This window comes from Gadus morhua, chromosome 1 (genome assembly GCF_902167405.1).
Source record: "Gadus morhua chromosome 1, gadMor3.0, whole genome shotgun sequence".
Taxonomy (NCBI): Eukaryota; Metazoa; Chordata; class Actinopteri; order Gadiformes; family Gadidae; genus Gadus; species Gadus morhua.
In genome coordinates, this window is record NC_044048.1 from 14051028 (window position 1) to 14069947 (window position 18920).

At 47.1% G+C, this 18920-nt stretch overlaps 1 protein-coding gene across 1 annotated transcript in view; it reads right to left on the reverse strand.

Annotated features, from left to right (window-relative positions):
* Window positions 1–4369: 4369 nt before the first annotated feature.
* cacna2d3a (calcium channel, voltage-dependent, alpha 2/delta subunit 3a) overlaps window positions 4370–18920 on the reverse strand; it is a 131071-nt gene continuing 116520 nt past the window's right edge. Inside the window, 5 exon segments of the mRNA XM_030361268.1 lie at window positions 4370–4584; window positions 5823–5905; window positions 6904–7016; window positions 13753–13867; window positions 16758–16813. Coding sequence (XP_030217128.1) covers window positions 4492–4584; window positions 5823–5905; window positions 6904–7016; window positions 13753–13867; window positions 16758–16813 — 460 coding nt within the window. The 3' untranslated portion in view covers window positions 4370–4491.

Sequence of the window (18920 nt, forward strand, 5' to 3'; positions counted from 1 at the left end):
TTACCCCCTTTCCCAGTTTTATGTGCAAGATCAAGTGTGTGAACGCACTCTCTCTCACACACACCACACACACGCACGCACACACACACACACACACATACACACACACACACACACACACACACACACACACACACACACACACACACACACACACACACACACACGCACACACACACACACACACACACACGCACACACACACACACACACACACACACACACACACACACACACACATTTGTAGACACACATACATTTAAATAAACTTGCACACATGCACTCACACGCACATGCATACACTATTGGTACAGCTGGTTGTCAGGTCCTCAGACTCAGCAAGGGGTCTAAAAGTACTCAAGGCCTTCTACCTATGCATGGTTGTGTGTGTGTGTGTGTGTGTGTGTGTGTGTGTGTGTGTGTGTGTGTGTGTGTGTGTGTGTGTGTGTGTGTGTGTGCGTGTGTGTGTGTGCTCGCGTGCGCGCGCGCGTGTGTGTGTGTGTGTATTTGTGTGTTTTCAGCTGGCACCTCTCAACCTTGGCAGCAGTGTGTCTCTTGGCGCCAGCAGGAGCAAATTTGTCTTTGGGGTTTAGTTCAATTTTCCTCTTAGATGTACTCTGTATGTGTGTATGTGTGTGTGTGTGTGTGCGAGAGAGAGAGAGAGAGAGAGAGAGAGAGAGAGAGAGAGAGAGAGAGAGAGAGAGAGAGAGAGATAGCAAGAGAGGGGTTGAGAGACAGAGAGACAGGCGTGAATGTGAGAGAAAGTGAGTCAGAAGTCAGAGAGTGAGAGTTGCAACACAAATGCACATTCTCTGGAATTATTTGCATCTACCTAGCTGTACACTGCATAACATCTGCCATGCTGGCAGTCTACGGTCCGCTCCATGGAAGGTTCTCTCCTAGCTCGGACTACAATGGACGAGATAGGGACACACATTGAGAGACCAACAAAACGATAACACCATGTATAGAAAAAGTAACACTGACGACGAGAAGCACAAAAGACATCTTCGGCCAGCGACGTTCACTTTCTCATGCCTCATCAAAAATGTATTCATTAGTACTTTACATTCCATCCTGTTCTTTTCACAAGACACACACAAACACCCAAACACACCGAGCACGAATACACAAGACTAACATACATGAAAACACAGTGAGAGGGAGCTTAGAATACATTCCTTGAGAAAAGCAGCAGCTTCTCCTGTGTGTGTTCATGTGTTTGTGTGTGTGTGTGTGTGTGTGTGTGTGTGTGTGCGTGTAGGTGTGTGTGCGTCTTTTTCCCCAGACTGATCCCTTAGCTGTGGCGTGTTGTGGTCGCCGGCTCTGTGTGTGGCCCTGGTGCGGCTCAGCTGTTCAGAATCATTTCAACTCAAACATATCTGCGGTCCTCAGAGCCCAAACCGCCCCATGTGATCCACTCCATCGGAGGTAACACCACAAGGCCCCTCCCAGCGCCACGCCCCCCAGCTCTGCCTCTGTACTGTGTGAAGGCATGTGCAACCCCGCATTCAGGAGATAACACTGAATAAGTCTTGTCTCTAATTAAACGTGTGACTTGTTTGGAGTTGTATTTACGAAGGGATGTTCCCAGAGAAGGAGCGCGAGGCCGGGGTTCTGATGGATGGACGGTCTGGACCCGTGGGCTCTCCCGGTGGTCAGGGACTCTCTCTCTCTCTCCCTCTCTCTCTCCTCTCTCTCTGTCAGGGGGCTTCCTCCACGACACCAACAGTTGGACTCAAGGGATCCATGGGACGGAATGCGAACGGCCACACATCCAGAGAACAATACTTTTGATTATGTGCATGAAAGATTCACCTTATGGATGTTCAGTTGAATGCCGGACAGAGGACAGTCATAATGTTAGCCCATCTCTCGAAGAGTAACGGATATTTCTTTTATGGGCCAAAGGTTTTGTGTTTCTTTTGAATTGGTTGTCATTCATAGTATCCAATACCAATTGAATGTGTGTTCCTGTTCACTTGGTAAGGTTAACATTTATTAATCCAAAATCATGGCCCCCATTCGGAGGCAATAATAAAGTTGCAAAAATCAATCAATAGAGAAGGTGAGCAGAAGTTTGCAATATCCATGCCTGTCTAGAGCACCTGTGTATAGGCCAACTCGATGCCGTTCACCCCGGTGAGTTGAAAGAGGAATTCTATAAACACGAGGAATCCAGAGCAGATCTTGTGAATGGAAGCAGCGTCGCTGGCCTCACAACCACCCCCGTTGAAAAAAAAAGACACACATTTTGTTCTTCTCCTTTAATGTTTACCTCTTGGTCTCTTATTAAACACTCTCCTTGCTCTCTCCATCTGTCATGTGCCAAACAGGGCTTGGAGACCGGATGGGCCTTGTGTTGATACAAAACAACTCTAGCTCCATTTACACATGATAAATGACACACGCAGAGCAGCCAGCCACTCTTTGAACCAAAGCGAGAAATGAAGAACAGTGCCGGGCGGAAAACAGATCAAACTGAACCGTGAGAGCGAAACCCGTCCTCGGGTTTAAAGTGAAACGAGAGCAGCAGAGCCGAGACGGCACGACACCGGCCAACGCAACACAACGCAAAACGGGAACCGAAACACTGGATGGAAAACGCCGTGACCCCTTTTCGTTGTGGATCACAAGGTGCCCTGTTGGATCGTTCTGGGAGCACGGCGGTGCGAGCAGCGAAAGACAAGATCTCTGGATCATTCTTCTCTTCCTCACTGTTTACCATCCTTCACGAGCCCGCTGCACGCACACCCAGAAGGGAGGACAGGAGTTTGGCCTTGGAGACAGGGCATCGGGACACTGCTCCTCAGTGTGTCTGTGTGTGTCTGTGTGAGTGTGTGTGTGTGTGGATGAATATGTTGTGCGTGTGTATAGCAGCATGGTTTTTGTGTGTTTGTCAAGACCAAGCTGAAGGTTTTGTTTATATGGATTTCTTAAATAAATACAGATGCTTGTTGTGGTTGGCCTTCAAATTTTGGCTGTCATGGTTCACATTGTCTTTCTTTGTGTGTGTGTGTGTGTGTGTGTGTGTGTGTGTGTGTGTGTGTGTGTGTGTGTGTGTGTGTGTGTGTGTGTGTGTGTGTGTGTGTGTGTGTGTGTGTGTGTGTGTCTGTGTGTGTGTGGGTGGGGCTAGGGCGATGGGCTCTTGGCGAAGAGAGTTGCATGAGTGACAGAAGAGGGGAAACGATACACACAGACATGTGGAAACACAAATATGCAAACCTCCATGCAAACACACACTTGTGTCCACCCACCATTTCGCGGGAATTAAGGAAGGCCTTCTACATCTTCATTTTGTGCGAAATGCAAGGGGCCAGCCAAGTCCTATCCACAGGACATCCACCGAGACCACCTCGATTAATCAGTGTGTAGCGCCGCCAGCGGCAGGCCGACCCGTAGGGATGCGATCTGACGCTAAATTTAGATGTTCCGCTGCCTCTAGTTTCACTTTCTGTCAACGCCACGGACCATGACTCGGGTCTATTTCTTAAACATTGTTTTATTCCAAAAAAGTACACAAACAGGACCAATGTCTTCCAATAAGGCAAAGCTCAAATATCAACAACCACTCAACGTCGGAGGACTCTACGTCTCAAAGTCACAGTTTATGGGTATCACTTGCAAATCATAAATAAAACTTTATTTCTATATACACATCTTTTTTTTTCTTATTCATTGTCATGTATATCCACCCCGCCCCTTCCCCCCCCGAACAAGACCGAACAAACAGATGATCGGTCAACAAACATATCATTATAACCCCCAAGTCACATGTATTCGTCTTCATCTGCCATATCATTTTTAAATCTTCAGAATAATTTTCTCCGTCAGAGGTAGACGGCGCTTGGTAAGGGGTTGTGATGTGTGTGATCCTTCTCTCTGTGTTAGGCAATGACCCCCCCACCCCAAACCCCCCCCCCCCCCCCTGGTTTAGGGGTTCAAGCAGGGTTCAAAGCTCAACCGTTGGCCCCTAGCTTCCTACCTGACATGGGGAAGGAACACGTGGGAGCACCCTAGTAAGTGTACTGCTAGCATGAACAAAAACAACATGTCTGGAAATCCCATCCATGCGCCCCCAACCCCCCCACACAAAAAAAGGACAAGTAAACAATGAACAAATCATGGCAAAAAAGTAACATTACTTCATTATTGCAAAAGCACCATATTGATGATGACTCACACAGATGTCATAGAGCTAAACCTATGGAGAAGGGGGGAAGCCCCCTTGGGGAGAAGTGCCTAGCCTTACCCGATGCCTCAGGGCTGAGGGGGCTTGGGAGATACGCAGAAACGGGACACACATTTAGAAAGGGGGGGGGGGGGGGCCTTGGTGGAGGTGGTGGTGTGTGGGGGGGGGGACGGGGGCGGGGGGGGGGGGGGGGGAGGGGGGGGACGTCAGGGCTTTTTTGCATGCGGAGCCAGGTCGATCCAAGTCACGCTCCGGATGGGAGTGGGGCTGGTGTGGGTGGTGGCCGTGCTCATCCCCGGTCACCTAGGGAACAGAGGCAGGAGGAGGCAGAGCAGCGTTGCCGCGAGCGACGGGGTGAGACCCCAGGCGCCCCCGCACTCCATGGAGTTCTCCTGCAGACACACACACACACACACACACACACACACACACACACACACACACACACACACACACACACACACACACACACACACACACACACACACACACACAGGAAAAAAGTGAGTGGGATCCATATACAGTGAATAATAAGGAGTTTGAGAGAATAAACGAACATAGTATCACACAATGTTCTCCTGAGGTAAGGAGTGTGTGTGTGTGCGCATTAGGGCTGTAACGATACGCGTATCAAACCGAAAATCGCGATACTCAAAGCCACGAACCTGTCTCGCGGTGTGAGAAGGCAGAAGCGCGATACGCCCTTTCTAACTCTGCAGTCAAATTGTCCGATTGAAATTTGCTAATAATTTGTCTAAATAATAGTCTGCTGACAGCGCCCCCTCCTATCGATGCCGTAAGTATGCGACTGCAATCCTCCGTCGCTACGGAGGATCGCATTTCTCCACAGCCGTCGAAGTGCTCATATGCGATATGAACGACATTTATCCAGAGGGGGCCTGTGTGATCCTGTCTCTAGTGTTTTGTGTGATTTGACTGGCAGTTTGTCTGCTTATAGGTCGGAATGAAGCGGCCACCGATTATTGACAGGATGGGTACTTTATTCTACCGGACTCGTTCGCTTCTTCACTAGACACACGCGCTACCGCTCGCTCTCCTCGCTCGTCCACTCACTCGCTGACGTCACTCACACACGCATACGCACATTGCCATTCTGGCGCACACACATATGCTACTCGTAACGCCTCGTTATTGCAACGTTCATGACATTCAGGTTTTTCTCCATCTATTGAAAGTTAGGCTATTAAACATGTTGCATTCTATACGGCCTGATTATGTCATTATTTAAGCTACATAGCCTAATAAGAAGTGCTAATAAGGATATTTGACTAAACCAACCAAACAGTTGAAAAAAGCATCCTCCCACACGTTATTTCTTTATTCATTTAGCTATACTTTAATAGTATTCTTTCTGTTCAAATCTGTTCAGTGTTCCAAATTATTTGTTATTAAATGTTACATTAAGTTAATTGGTATATAAGTGTTGTTTAAATAAAATGCTTTTTAAATTTCAAAAAATCGTGGGATGTATCGAACCGTGGGTCAAAAATCGTGATACAAACCGAATCGTGAGTTTGTGTATCGTTACAGCCCTAGTGCGCATGTGTGTATGTGTGTGCGCGTGTGTGCGTGCGTGTGTGTGTGTGTGCGTGTGTGTGGTGGCGGTCACCTCCGGGTGGAACGGGTGACAGGTATCCGGGCGCCTTCTGTCCTTCTGGAACTTGAGCCTCTCGCACTTGAGAGATTCATTATGTGCAGTCGAAGTCAAGGGTCTGAACGGAGACAGCGTCCCCCCCGGCCCCCCACCTCAGAGCACAAACCCTTTACCCCGGCGGAGGTTTACTCTGCCGTGTTTATCATGGAAAGGAGTGCATGTTTTTCAGCGCAACCGCAGAAGAATGTCCCCTCATTTCGAGGAAAGGATATTTCTGTGCTCAGCACACGGTGAGGGCCGAAATAAAGCCCCGCGCTAAGCCATGTTAGAATGTATTTTATTGGGCACCATGGCAACCCCAGAGAGCAGACTTAATTCTACAGTCGGGGCACTTCACAAACAGTTGGTCGGCGTCTATAAACAGCGAGGCCGTTGGAGCGTGATCTCAGAGGAATTAGGAGTGCTCCGGCTCTGGGTTCCAGACCCGTGGTGACTGGAGACGTTTCTACAGCCCTGCTCCCCTCGGTACCGGGTCTGCTATTGATCAGGGGTCCCTCCTAACTTAAGGCTGTTGTGAAACAAACCGTCTGTCTGTCCTTCTCTGAGACCCACAAACACACACACACACACACACACACATGCACACCCGCAGGCAGGCACGCACACACACTCACACGCACGCACACGCACAAACACACACACACACACACTCACACTCACATGCACACGCACACGCACAAACACACACTCACACACACACACACACACACACACACATCTGGTAGAGCATTGTTTTCAAAGTATGGCCCTCAGATCTAGTCCCCTCCATACATTTTCACCGAAGGCTTTCATCCAACAAAAGGGGTAGAGGGCAAGCTAACTCCCCGAGAATGAACCTGCTCTCTGCCGGTGACTGCCCGGATCCCAGACCAAGAAGCCCTCCTGGTTATGTTTTCTCCGACCTCTCCTCTCCCTCCTTCCCCTCCCCTTGACTAACACCTCCCCCCAAACCCCCCAACTCCCAAACCCCCCAACGCCCTCCCACACTCTTCCCCCTCCCGCCCCTCCCCTCCCCCAAACCCCCGCTGAAGGATATAGATGATCTCCACGGGGTCCATGGTGATCTGCTCCACCATGCTGCAGTCACACTTGTTGTCCACCACCACCATGAAGAGGTTGCTGCTGGGGATCTGCTGCACCACAAAGGACCTGCCAGTCACAGACGAAAACACACAGTGAGGAGAATGGCCGTGTTTTTGGTCCGGTGCCTTTTTGTGTGTATGTGTGTGTGTGTGTGTGTGTGTGTGTGTGTGTGTGTGTGTGTGTGTGTGTGTGTGTGTGTGTGTGTGTGTGTGTGTGTGTGTGTGTGTGTGTGTGTGTGTGTGTGTGTGTGTGTGTGCGTGTGTGTGTGTGTGTGGGAGGGGACAGAGGGGGAGTGAATGTGTATGTGTGTGTCTGTGTGTGTTTGTGGGGAAGGGATCATTTGTGTCTGTGTGTGTCTGTGTGTGTGTGTGGTAGTGGGGAGAGGGGGAGTCTATGTGTGCGGTCGTGTATGTGTGTGTGTGTATGTGTGTGGTAGGGGACAGAGGGGGAGTATACTAGGGTGTGCGTAGCTGGGGAGGGTGTGTCTAGAGTGAGGAGACGAAGAGACTGGAGGGGGGGGGGGTCGGTGATGTCAGTGGATGTGTTTTATGAATAGTCACATTCCTCCACTACAGGGAGAGACATTAAAAGACTGCACTGGATGCGTGTCAAGAAGAGGGCACACTTCTGCGCAACCCATCACCAGCTGTCAATAAACACGCCGGCAAAAGAGGAGACACAGACACACCCGTTTACACAACCGTGAGCACAGACGTACACGCACGCATAAACACACCCGCACAGGCACACACATAAAGACACCCACGTAGACATGCACAGAGAAACGCACACACACACACACACACACACACACACACACACACACACACACACACACACACACACACACACACACACACACACACACACACACACACACACACACACACACACACAAGCAGGCAACCACAGGATTTACATGTGTGGCCATTATTTTGTCTGCGTTGGCTCTTGTTTTTCTTCCATCATTCCAGTATCTTTCCAGCGCTTCCAGGGAGAGAACGAAGCATGAAGTGTTGCTGAATGTAAAACACTCCAGAGAGACACAAATGCTCGCGCTCCACAGACTTTCCCCTGGACTGCTGCTGCTCTACAGGCTTGAGAGCCCAGGCCCGACCCCCTCCCTCACCCCCCACCCTCCCCCTTCCTCCCCCACGGCCCCCCTGCCTGACTGATTTACGACCCAGCGTACGCTTTCTGAAGAGGAGCGACTGTAAAGATGATCCCTCTCTCTCTCTCTGCCCTCGTCTCATGGTTCTCTATATCACTCACTCCTCTCTCTCTCTCTCTCTCTCTCTGCCCTCGTCTCATGGTTCTCCTCTCTCTCTCTCTCTCTCTCTCTCTCTCTCTCTCTCTCTCTCTCTCTCTCTCTCTCTCTCTCTCTCTCCCTCTCTCTCTCAGCCCAGCGGTGGCGGCGGTGATTTAAGGGTCTGTCTCTGACAGCGAGGCACATTTCAGACACACATGTGGAGGCGTGCAGATACCCATGCACAGGTGCGCACCCGTGTACGGATTAAGCGCCACGGACGGCGTCAGAGCGGACCTGTCCACTGATGGAAGGACAGGGGCCCACAGGGGCCCACAGGGGCCCAAAGGGGCCCCGAGGCGACGCCTGAGAGAACAGAACACACACTCACACACACACACACACGCAGCCGTCTCCGACGTCCCGCCGCCACGCAGTCAAAGCAGCACCACAGGAGAGGTTCTGTCCGTCAGCAGGGATATACTCTGCACATGTTCTTCACATGTGTTCCTGGGAGGTTGTTACAAGGGTGGACTTGTACTTATATTGTATTGGTATCTGTGTTTCACAGGTTCAAAATGTATGAAACAAGTTAAAACAATTATTTATAAAGCACCTTTTCAAACAACAATGTTCGAGAGTGCTTGTTTGTGTCTGTGTGTTTGCGTACATGTGTGTGTGTGTTTTTGGGATATGCATGTAATGTAGCGCCCATAGTATGTGTCATATCCTGTCGTTTGTGTAGCATATTCCTTAAGAGCAAAGGCATGAGATACCAACAATTTCAATGAATAAAACTCGCACAGCGCTGTGTGTGACATCATCCCATCAGGGCGCGGCTCCAGAGACCGCTGGCTAGCACCGCACACCGTGCTAATGCGTGCTAACCACACGCTAACCATGACCAACCAAGCCCAAAGTGTAACAAAGGCGCCCAATAGGTTGAGCCTGCGCCAATCAGGACGCGCTTCAATGTTCCTGATGTTGGATAATCCCTGGGTCTCCCTCGCGTGGTGCCGAGCGGGCCCAGGCAGCCTGATGGGAACCAGAACAAGTGTTCCTGGAGAAGAGACTTAAACACATCCTGACAGCCCAGCTGCTAGCCTTGGGAAGCGGACCACATAGACAAATAGCAAGGCATGCGCCCCAGCGTGCACGCTCGCAGTGCAGAGAGGGGCTCACACGCACACGCACACACACATGCACACACACACACACACACACACACACACACACATACAGTGCTGAGATGCACACACACATACACACACAGACACAGACACACACACACACAGTACAGAGAGAAGCTCACACCCCCAGAAACACACACATACACACACAGTACAGTGATGCACACGAACACACACACACAGTACTGAGAAGCACACACACATACACACAGACACACACAGTACAAAGAGAAGCTCACACACACACCCACACTCAGACACACACACACACACACACAAACACATTACCACAAAGTACAGAGCTGCACACACGCACACACACACACACAGTACAGAGAAACCCAAAGACACACGCATACACACACACACACACACACACACACACACACACACACACACACACACACACACACACACACACACACACACACACACACACACACACACACACAGTACAGAGAGACACACACACACACACACACACACACATATTTCAGAGAGACACACACACATGTGCATGTATGCAAGCATCATAGAGACATAGTATAGTACAGAGAGAGACAAGCACACAAATACAGAAACACATGTGCGCACACACCATACACACAGACACACACACACACACACACACACACACACACACACACACACACACACACACACACACACACACACACACACACACACACACACACACACACACACACACACACACAGACACACACACACACACACACACACACGAAGAAACCAAAATATGCACACACGCACTCAAAAGGGATAAAGTGTTTTTAAACATGTTTACAGTTTGGAAGGTTTGGTCTTCTGACCAACACATGTCAGAACCCAGAACGTTTCAGATCAAATTAGGACTGGCTTTCAGCGCTGGCCTGTCACAAAGGAAAACTAGGACACCAATTTCTCGCAGGCACACCAGCTGCCTGCTGGTCTGCATTTAACTGAACTGATTGCAAACAATTTGTTTGATCAACTGTATCTGCTGAATATCTATGATTGCAAGGAGTCGCGACTGTTGATATGTTTTGTGATGAATTGTGGAGATTTATTACATTTCTTCACTTCTTTGACTATATTCCTGTTACAATTCCAGATGAACAAATTTCGGGACATTTATATTGTTGGACAATTCCAAACCATTTAATCTTACAATACGATTGATCTGCTGCCATTCTGTGTGTAGAATTATGTTAATATTAAGATGGAATGTGTTGAAACTTCAAAGCTACATTTTATGCATATGAATTGCATTATTATTGTTGCAACCAATAAGGTGTACATTCTAAACAGCTTTGAACTATTATTCATTCATTATGAGTGGCTCTGGATTAGATGTTTGGGCCGGGGCTTATGTAAAACTATTTTGTCTATGATTGCTAGTATTAAATTCTCAATTGTAGAAATCAACTACAATTTATAAAATTACCGCAATGAGAAGAACATGAATAATTTATTATTATGTTGAACTGAAAATAGTGGTTGTTCATATTGACTAATTGTGTATTGCATTTAAACATAAAAAGCATTCAATAAATTAATACAAATAAAACATGCATTATAACTGCAAATTCCTATCAATTATAATAATGCTTATAAATAAACTAAAAAAAATTGCAATCATTGTTGCAAGTTTAAAAGTATATATAATTATATAATTCCTATTAAAATCGAGAGAACAATATATTTTTGCTATAATGTCATCAAGGTGTGCATTAAGCATTAAGCAAATTGATTTCCTTGTGTAACCTCAAACAAATGTAATGTGTGAATTATTTTTACCATCCTGGCTCCAAAGCCAGTGACTAATTACTGTTCACTCATATTACAGTGACTGATTGAAATTATGACATTTGAAACAGTTTCATACTTTGAGGTACAAAATACTTCATAGTTGATAAACTGACTTTGAGATGTATATTTCTATCGTTCTTGACATTGTTATGACAAGTTGATTGGTAAGTGTGTAGTGGATACATCCCTTGGTGACCCTTTGGTTATTTTACGTTGTAAGATCATGTTATTATTTTAGATCTACACTTATTATTGGTGATAATGTCATCATGAATCATCATGACATTATGACGAATACCTTATCTATGAACTGGCATTAAAGTAAATAGTGACCCTCAAAGCCATATTTCCTTCAATAACGAATACATGCTTCATTTTTATTTATGTACGTACATATGTGTGGGCCATTTGTTGAGAATTTCCAGATGCCCGGATCTGTTTGTTTAGTGAAACATCGCACCATAGCCATGCATTTCAAAGAAACTATCAGCGTAGTAATTGGGGTTAAATCGGTTAATAGGACCACTTAGACACCAGGCCGACGTGAAATTCTTCACTTCAGTGTAGTACCGTTTGCTCTATTTTTACTTTCAGACCTGGACCTCATGGGTATAGACAGTATGCATGAATACAGACAATCTCCCTCTCGCCTTCACCATCACTCTCTCTCTCTCACACGCACACTCACACACACACACACACACACACACACACACACACAGGAACAAACGCACACACTCGAACGATCACACACACACGCACACCTACCGCATACCACATACCGGCGCATATATGCAGACACTGTGGATAAACCGTACAGAGAGGTTTAGCAGGCCAGAGCTTAGGATATATTTCCGACAGTGTATAGCACAAAAGCACTCTCTCTCGCTCTCTCTCATACACACACACACACACACACACACACACACACACAGACACAGACACAGACACAGACACAGACACAGACACAGACACAGACACACACACACACACACACACACACACACACACACACACACACACACACACACAGACACAGACACACACACACACACACACACACACACACACACACACACACACACACACACACACACACACACGCACACACAATGAAAATAAGAGGAAAAGGCCTCAGTCTGGCCATAACATAAAACAGATGTTTATCGCCAATATCCACTATTACTAATACGAGCTATAAAATTCCATGCAACCGAAATAAAAAGCTCCATATCATTCTGTCAAACTCATTGTGCTAGAAATAACATGATTTATCCCAAGTTGACATGCAGATCAGAGCTCAAAAGGCCTTGGTTTACCCAGTGCTAAAATCCATTAAAAAAGAAACCGTACCTTTCTGCCCTAAAGCATCGCAAGTGTATGCATGTGTGTGTACACCTGTGTGTGTTTGTGTATGTGAATGAGGGACTGTGTACATGTGAGTGTGTGTATGCGATATTGAATGTGTGTGTGCTTGACTGTGGGTGTGTGTATGTGTGAGATATTGAGAGCGAGAAACTGTGAGTGTACGAGGTATAGAATCTGAGTGTGTCGCATGTAGATGTGTGTGTGTGTTTGTGCGTTTGTGATTTTGCATGTGGATGTGTGTCTATGCATGTGTGTGTCAAAGAGCCTGACAATAAGGGGGGGATGGGAACGGGGGGAGGCCCCCAAACTAAGTTTTACTCCTTGCACCTAGGCAAGTGGTTACCCTACTGACCTTGTGGGCCAGCAGGAGACACACATAGAAAGAAACACACACACACACACACACACACACACACACACACACACACACACACACACACACACACACACACACACACACACACACACACACACACACACACGAGCTGGAGCGTCGCAAGCAGTTCACCAGCTGGGAGCAATGAAGGGCCCATCGCAGGGATCCAGCAAACACTCAGCAATTGCCTGACAGAAAAGCCCAAATTGTTAATGGGGACCACACTCATTTTCCCATTCCTTAAAGGAAGCCATTTTTCCACCTCTCGCTGTCCCCTGTAAAGGCCCGCTACGTCACCCCACCAGGGGACGGGGGACGCCTCACGGCTCTGGTGGTTTGTCTGTGTGTGCGTCGTTTTTTATTTTTAAATGCGTTATTTGTGATAAACGGTCCGTATAGCAATCTGCTTACACACAAAAGACGATTTAGGAACAATTGAAGATCATAATCAGATCACAAGAGCAAGCTCATTCTTACATCTAGTAGTAGATTTGGTCGGGGCATGTCGTTATCAAGACACAAGACACAATGAAACACAAGCAATTTTCTGTAAATGTATTTTGTCATTTTATGTGTGGGCGTGCGTGCGTGTGTGTGTGTGTACGTGTGTGTGCGAGTGTGTGTGTGTGTGTGTGCGTTTGCGTGTGTGTGTGTGTGTGCGAGTGTGTGTTTGTTTGTGTGTGCATGCGAGTGTGTGTGTGTGTGTGTGTGTGTGTGTGTGTGTGTGTGTGTGTGTGTGTGTGTGTGTGTGTGTGTGTGTGTGTGCGTGTGCGTGCGAGTGTGTGTGTGTGTGTGTGTGTGTGTGAAACATACTTGAGGCAGCCGTCACAGTCGATGTTGCCCGTGTTCTCCTTGATAGTTCTCTCGGAGACGAAGGCCGGGTACTCTGTGTCACACGGCACATACATGGGGCGCCCCGACCTCTGGGCTGGGGAGAGACACACCGTGAGACCCACCAATACAATGGGAGGGTCCATCTCTCATGCCCTCTCCCGGGGAAAAGAGAGACGGACAATATAGCAGGGGCTCTCCCACTCTCTCTCAAGCGTTCTCTGTCTTTCGCTCATATCCCCCCCCCCCCCCCCCCCACCAAAGTATTTAAATGACATTCCAGATAGACACATTGACAGATCAATAGCAACCTGACCAACTAATAGCTGGGTTATATTCTAACACTCTCTCAGTCTCTACGTCTCTCCCTCAACACAGTTTTAGAATGAAAGCAGTTCAGCAGAATGCAGACAAACAAACTGAAATAAAAGAGAGAGAGAGAAGGCGAGGGAAAGAGGAAGACAGAGCATCGAATGAAAGAGAGACAGATGGAGCGATAGAGAGTGAGAGCGATGGAGAGAGTGTACTTGGAAGGGCATATCAACAGAGAGAGATGGAGTGGACGGTGATGCTGAGGCCTCCATGAAAAACATGCAGTTCAAAGGCACAGCATGTTATTAACATATTTCAAAGCGACGTAAACAAATCGTGCAAATAGCGGACACACACCACATCCTAGTAAAACACGAGGTCGAACCAGAGAGAGAGAGAGAGAGAGAGAGAGAGAGAGAGAGAGAGAGAGAGAGAGAGAGAGAGAGAGAGAGAGAGAGAGAGAGAGAGAGAGTAGCATTGGCCTCTTTGCCAGAGCAGCTTCTTGTGCAAGTGGGGGATCTCACTTCACTGCAAACCAAGGCCAACCACATGGTCATTGCTTGAACACTCCTGCCACCTACAGTCTCAGAAATGCACTGCACGCTAGATTTGTCCCGAGTCCAGTATACACCCTCTACCCCGTCCCCCCCACATCATGTATCAGTACTTATTTAAATGTATGGACTGATCTCTGGCTTGTTTGCATAATAAACAAAAACTACCGTTGTTGTGTTGTGCTGCAGTGTAAGCTTGCTTGTAGACAGCAGGCTCTTAACACACACACACACACACACACACACACACACACACACACACACACACACACACACACACACACACACACACACACACACACACACACACACACACACACACACACACACACACACACAGGCTGATGTTTGAAGATATTGGATCTAACATTGCGTGTTTGATTTGAATAGAGTTGTTTAATTACTGGTTCTCTCAGCAGTCTCACTGTGTGTGTGTGTGTGTGTGTGTGTGTGTGTGTGTGTGTGTGTGTGTGTGTGTGTGTGTGTGTGTGTGTGTGTGTGTGTGCGTGCGTGCGTGCGTGCGTGCGTGCGTGCGTGCGTGTGTGTGTGTGTGTGTGTGCGTGTGTGTGTGTGTGTGTGTGTGTGTGTGTGTGTGTGTGTGTGTGTAAGTGTCTAACACATTTAGCCTGCTCAATAAATGGCTGGGATTAGCAGAGTTTGGTGTGCAGATTGGGTTACGGTTGCTGAGTCTGGGTGTTTCGGCTGCGTGTCACAAGCTGTGTCTCCATTGTAAAAAAAAAATATAGAAAATACCGCTTAAGACCTGGGGCTAGCCAGCTGTGAAATTGTCGCGACGTGCAACGGCACTGCCGCGCAATGCTTCGTTCAGGGGGAAAACATGTCATAGACCTTTTGATCTCTATTTTTCTATCACTCTGTTTCTCTCCATCTCTCCATCTTGAGCCCTCTCCCTCTCTCTTCTTCTCTCTCCCTCTCACTTTCATATGAAACACTTTCTCATTAATTTCAGCTGGAATTATCACTGGCATCACCAAGGCCTCAGTATGAAAGGATAACTCTCAGCAGGGCCATGGTTAGATAGGCCAAACAAACTCAACACTCTATCAAAGCACCAGGCAAAGGCGTCTTGGCAGACGCCAAAAGAGGGAGAGAGAGGGGGCGAGAGAGAGAGAGAAAGAGAGAATGGTGACTTATTTTCTCTCCTGTTTCAAGGCGGATATTGCTTCCCACCACCGATATGACACACATCCACAAAGAACATAAACCCATCAGATCCAAACTCATCTCCACACTACACAAATCTGAACGGACTCACACTTAATGTGCGCACCCACAGAATTGCCTTTAAAATGATTGGCACACGAAGGCAAACACAAACACACACTCACGCCACCACTGCCGCTACCACTACCAATGAACGTTGAGGTCACTCGAGGTAATCACATGTGCTGCCATTTGGAGGGTTTAGGTTTTGGATTGTTCTGGTTTGTTCTGTACTTCCAGCGGTCACACTGACTCACAAGGAGATGGAGTAGTAGGAGGAGGAGGAGGAAGAGGACAGGAGGTCAAAAGAGAAAACTGTGTGTGTAGGTTCTGGTACGAGTGCAGTACATCATTGTGTGTGTGTGTGTGTGTGTGTGTGTGTGTGTGTGTGTGTGTGTGTGTGTGTGTGTGTGTGTGTGTGTGTGTGTGTGTGTTTGTGTGTGTGTGTGTGCGTGTGTGTGCATCTATACTGTTAGACCTTCCAAAACTTCCTCCACATTTTCTTTTCTCCTTGTTTTCTTTAACCATGATCATAGAGTTATGATGAGCATTATCGGTGGACCACAGATATCGGCTTTCGCATTGTATTAGTCTGTGGTCTCGCAGTAAAATACAGGGATCGCTCCCGCAGATTTATGAGAAAAGCGTGCTTATTTTATTATTATCTTTCACATTGACTGAAATATAGACTGGACCAGGGAGGGTGGCTCATGCAGCTCAATGGTTTTTCTCCATGGAACATTTATAATATAATCATTTACATAAATCACAACATGAATTATTTTTGATAATTTATCATCAACATCTGTGGTCTAGATTAGCATTATTAAAAACATTATGCTATGTTAGATCATTTTCCCAACAGGATTCCTTAAATCAGACGCAGTGTTTACTTACCTTTGACAGTGAGATCAGAGTGCCACCAGCTGTACAGGTTGAACTCCACCAGAAACCTGACAAACCAAAGCATACACACAGAAAACCGTAACCAAACATCCCTAACGCATGGAGAGTGGCCACCCACCATCATTGACTGCGTGCGTGTTTAATGTATCTACTACTACATATATAGTCGGTACCTAGTGTGTTAGGTACGTTTAAGAGCTGTTATATTTGTTAGAGTGCAATTTGGTAGTGAGTGAAATGCACTGAGAGATTCCGATTCAAGTGGACTGCGCCAGTTTCTGTATCAGCCATTTTAGATTTTAGACCGCTCCTCGCTCACTTGTGACCAATCTGTTCCGTTGCCTTCAAGGTCCCAGGTTTTTTTTGTTGTTCTCCTTTGTTCTCTCTAATAATACTCCTCACATCTAACCCACAGCCCCTTTAATGTGACCATTTACATTAAATGCAATGTTACAGTACTGCTAGTGCTTGACAGGAATGTAACTAAATGATTTGAGTTTAATGCCAAATTAAACACAATTAAACAATTGTGTTTACAATTAAAGCCACTATTTTCCAGCCCTAGTATAATCTGTCAGAAGTCTGAAAGAATCCTGTTTCCATTTCCCCTTTCAAGGTCCTCTGATCTGATGTGGTCAAATACAGGATTATATCAGTCGCAAACCAGTCTAGACCTCGTCAGGGGAGCCAAAGATCATTTATCCCTTAAAATTAATCATTTTATATTTGTCGGGAGTCCCAGCCGAATTGCATTGATCGTGATTGCATTGTTCTACTAGAATGTCGCAATTGAAAAAGTGGACACCAAATCCAACAGAACATACAGAATCAAATGTTGGGGACGGTCGCGTCTGATTTGATTTGGCCAGTGTTTATAAGCAGAGCGCCGTTGCCTTTCAGAACCATGTCGTCCATGGACAGCAGTGCCATTTTTTATTTTTTTTGAATAGCCCACGACATGTTAATTAATGAGAATGCATTGCATTATTGACAAGTAATTGGATTTACTAGGAACTGTATGTAATATGCAAGGACAGGATTTTCACCTTGGAGAGTAAACTGAGTTAGTTATTGAACTTAAGACTATTAACTAACTATTAAAATGAAGACTGACAAGATGTAGGCCATTGCTATTAATTGATGGCCATTTTCTGACCTCCGCCTTGACAACTGTACGCAAAGATTCAAACTCACTTTAGTCCTGTACAAATCGAGTGACGTGCGAACCCCCGGTAAATCTCTGTCCTACGTAAATTGGCTGGTGTGTGGTGTGTAGTGTACTGTGCAGCGAGTTTGGTACAAGCTGTCATTTGACAGGCGCTAGATGTGAGCTGGTCTCCTCGGACGGGATTTTGTGAAGATTTAAAAGTCCTGCAGTGTGAGCTTGGCATAATTACACTTCAAAAAACATTTAAACCCCCAAGTGCCTTTATCTCTCGGGTACAGACTGGAGGCCAGAATTGTAACCGCTATCACTGTGACAAGCAGCGAAATTAGCATAGCGATCACGGTTGCCCCCCCCCCCCACTCGCAGGCTGTAATTTGGCTAACCCAGGACTACCAGGGACCACCCACGGAGGCTAGGCGGCCACAACAGGGCATCATGGGATAACCACGCTCAGCAGGAAACATCAGGAGGCCATTACAGCTCAGGAGAACGGATGATCAGTGCAGCGTTCATGAGGAGGGCAGGCATAAACAAACATACAGCTAATGTACACAATCATACACACGCGCATGTGCTCTCACGCGGCGAAGGACGGACACACACGCACGCACGCACGCACGCACGCACGCACGCACGCACGCACGCACGCACGCACGCACGCACGCACGCACGCACGCACACACACACACACACACACACACACACACACACACACACACACACACACACACACACACACACACACACACACACGTGTGTAGACCCACAGACAGACATACACACGTTGCTAACCTCAGCCAGCAGCATGTATTTCCATATAACATTTAAAATGCAAATACATGCCATCCATTTTTGTAATCAGGCAACATGCAAAGAAACGCATACAAACACAACCACGAACGCATGCTCACAAATGCGGACACACACACATGTACGGACACACACACACCTAGTTAACCTCAGCCAGTAGCAGATTCCTCCAGAAA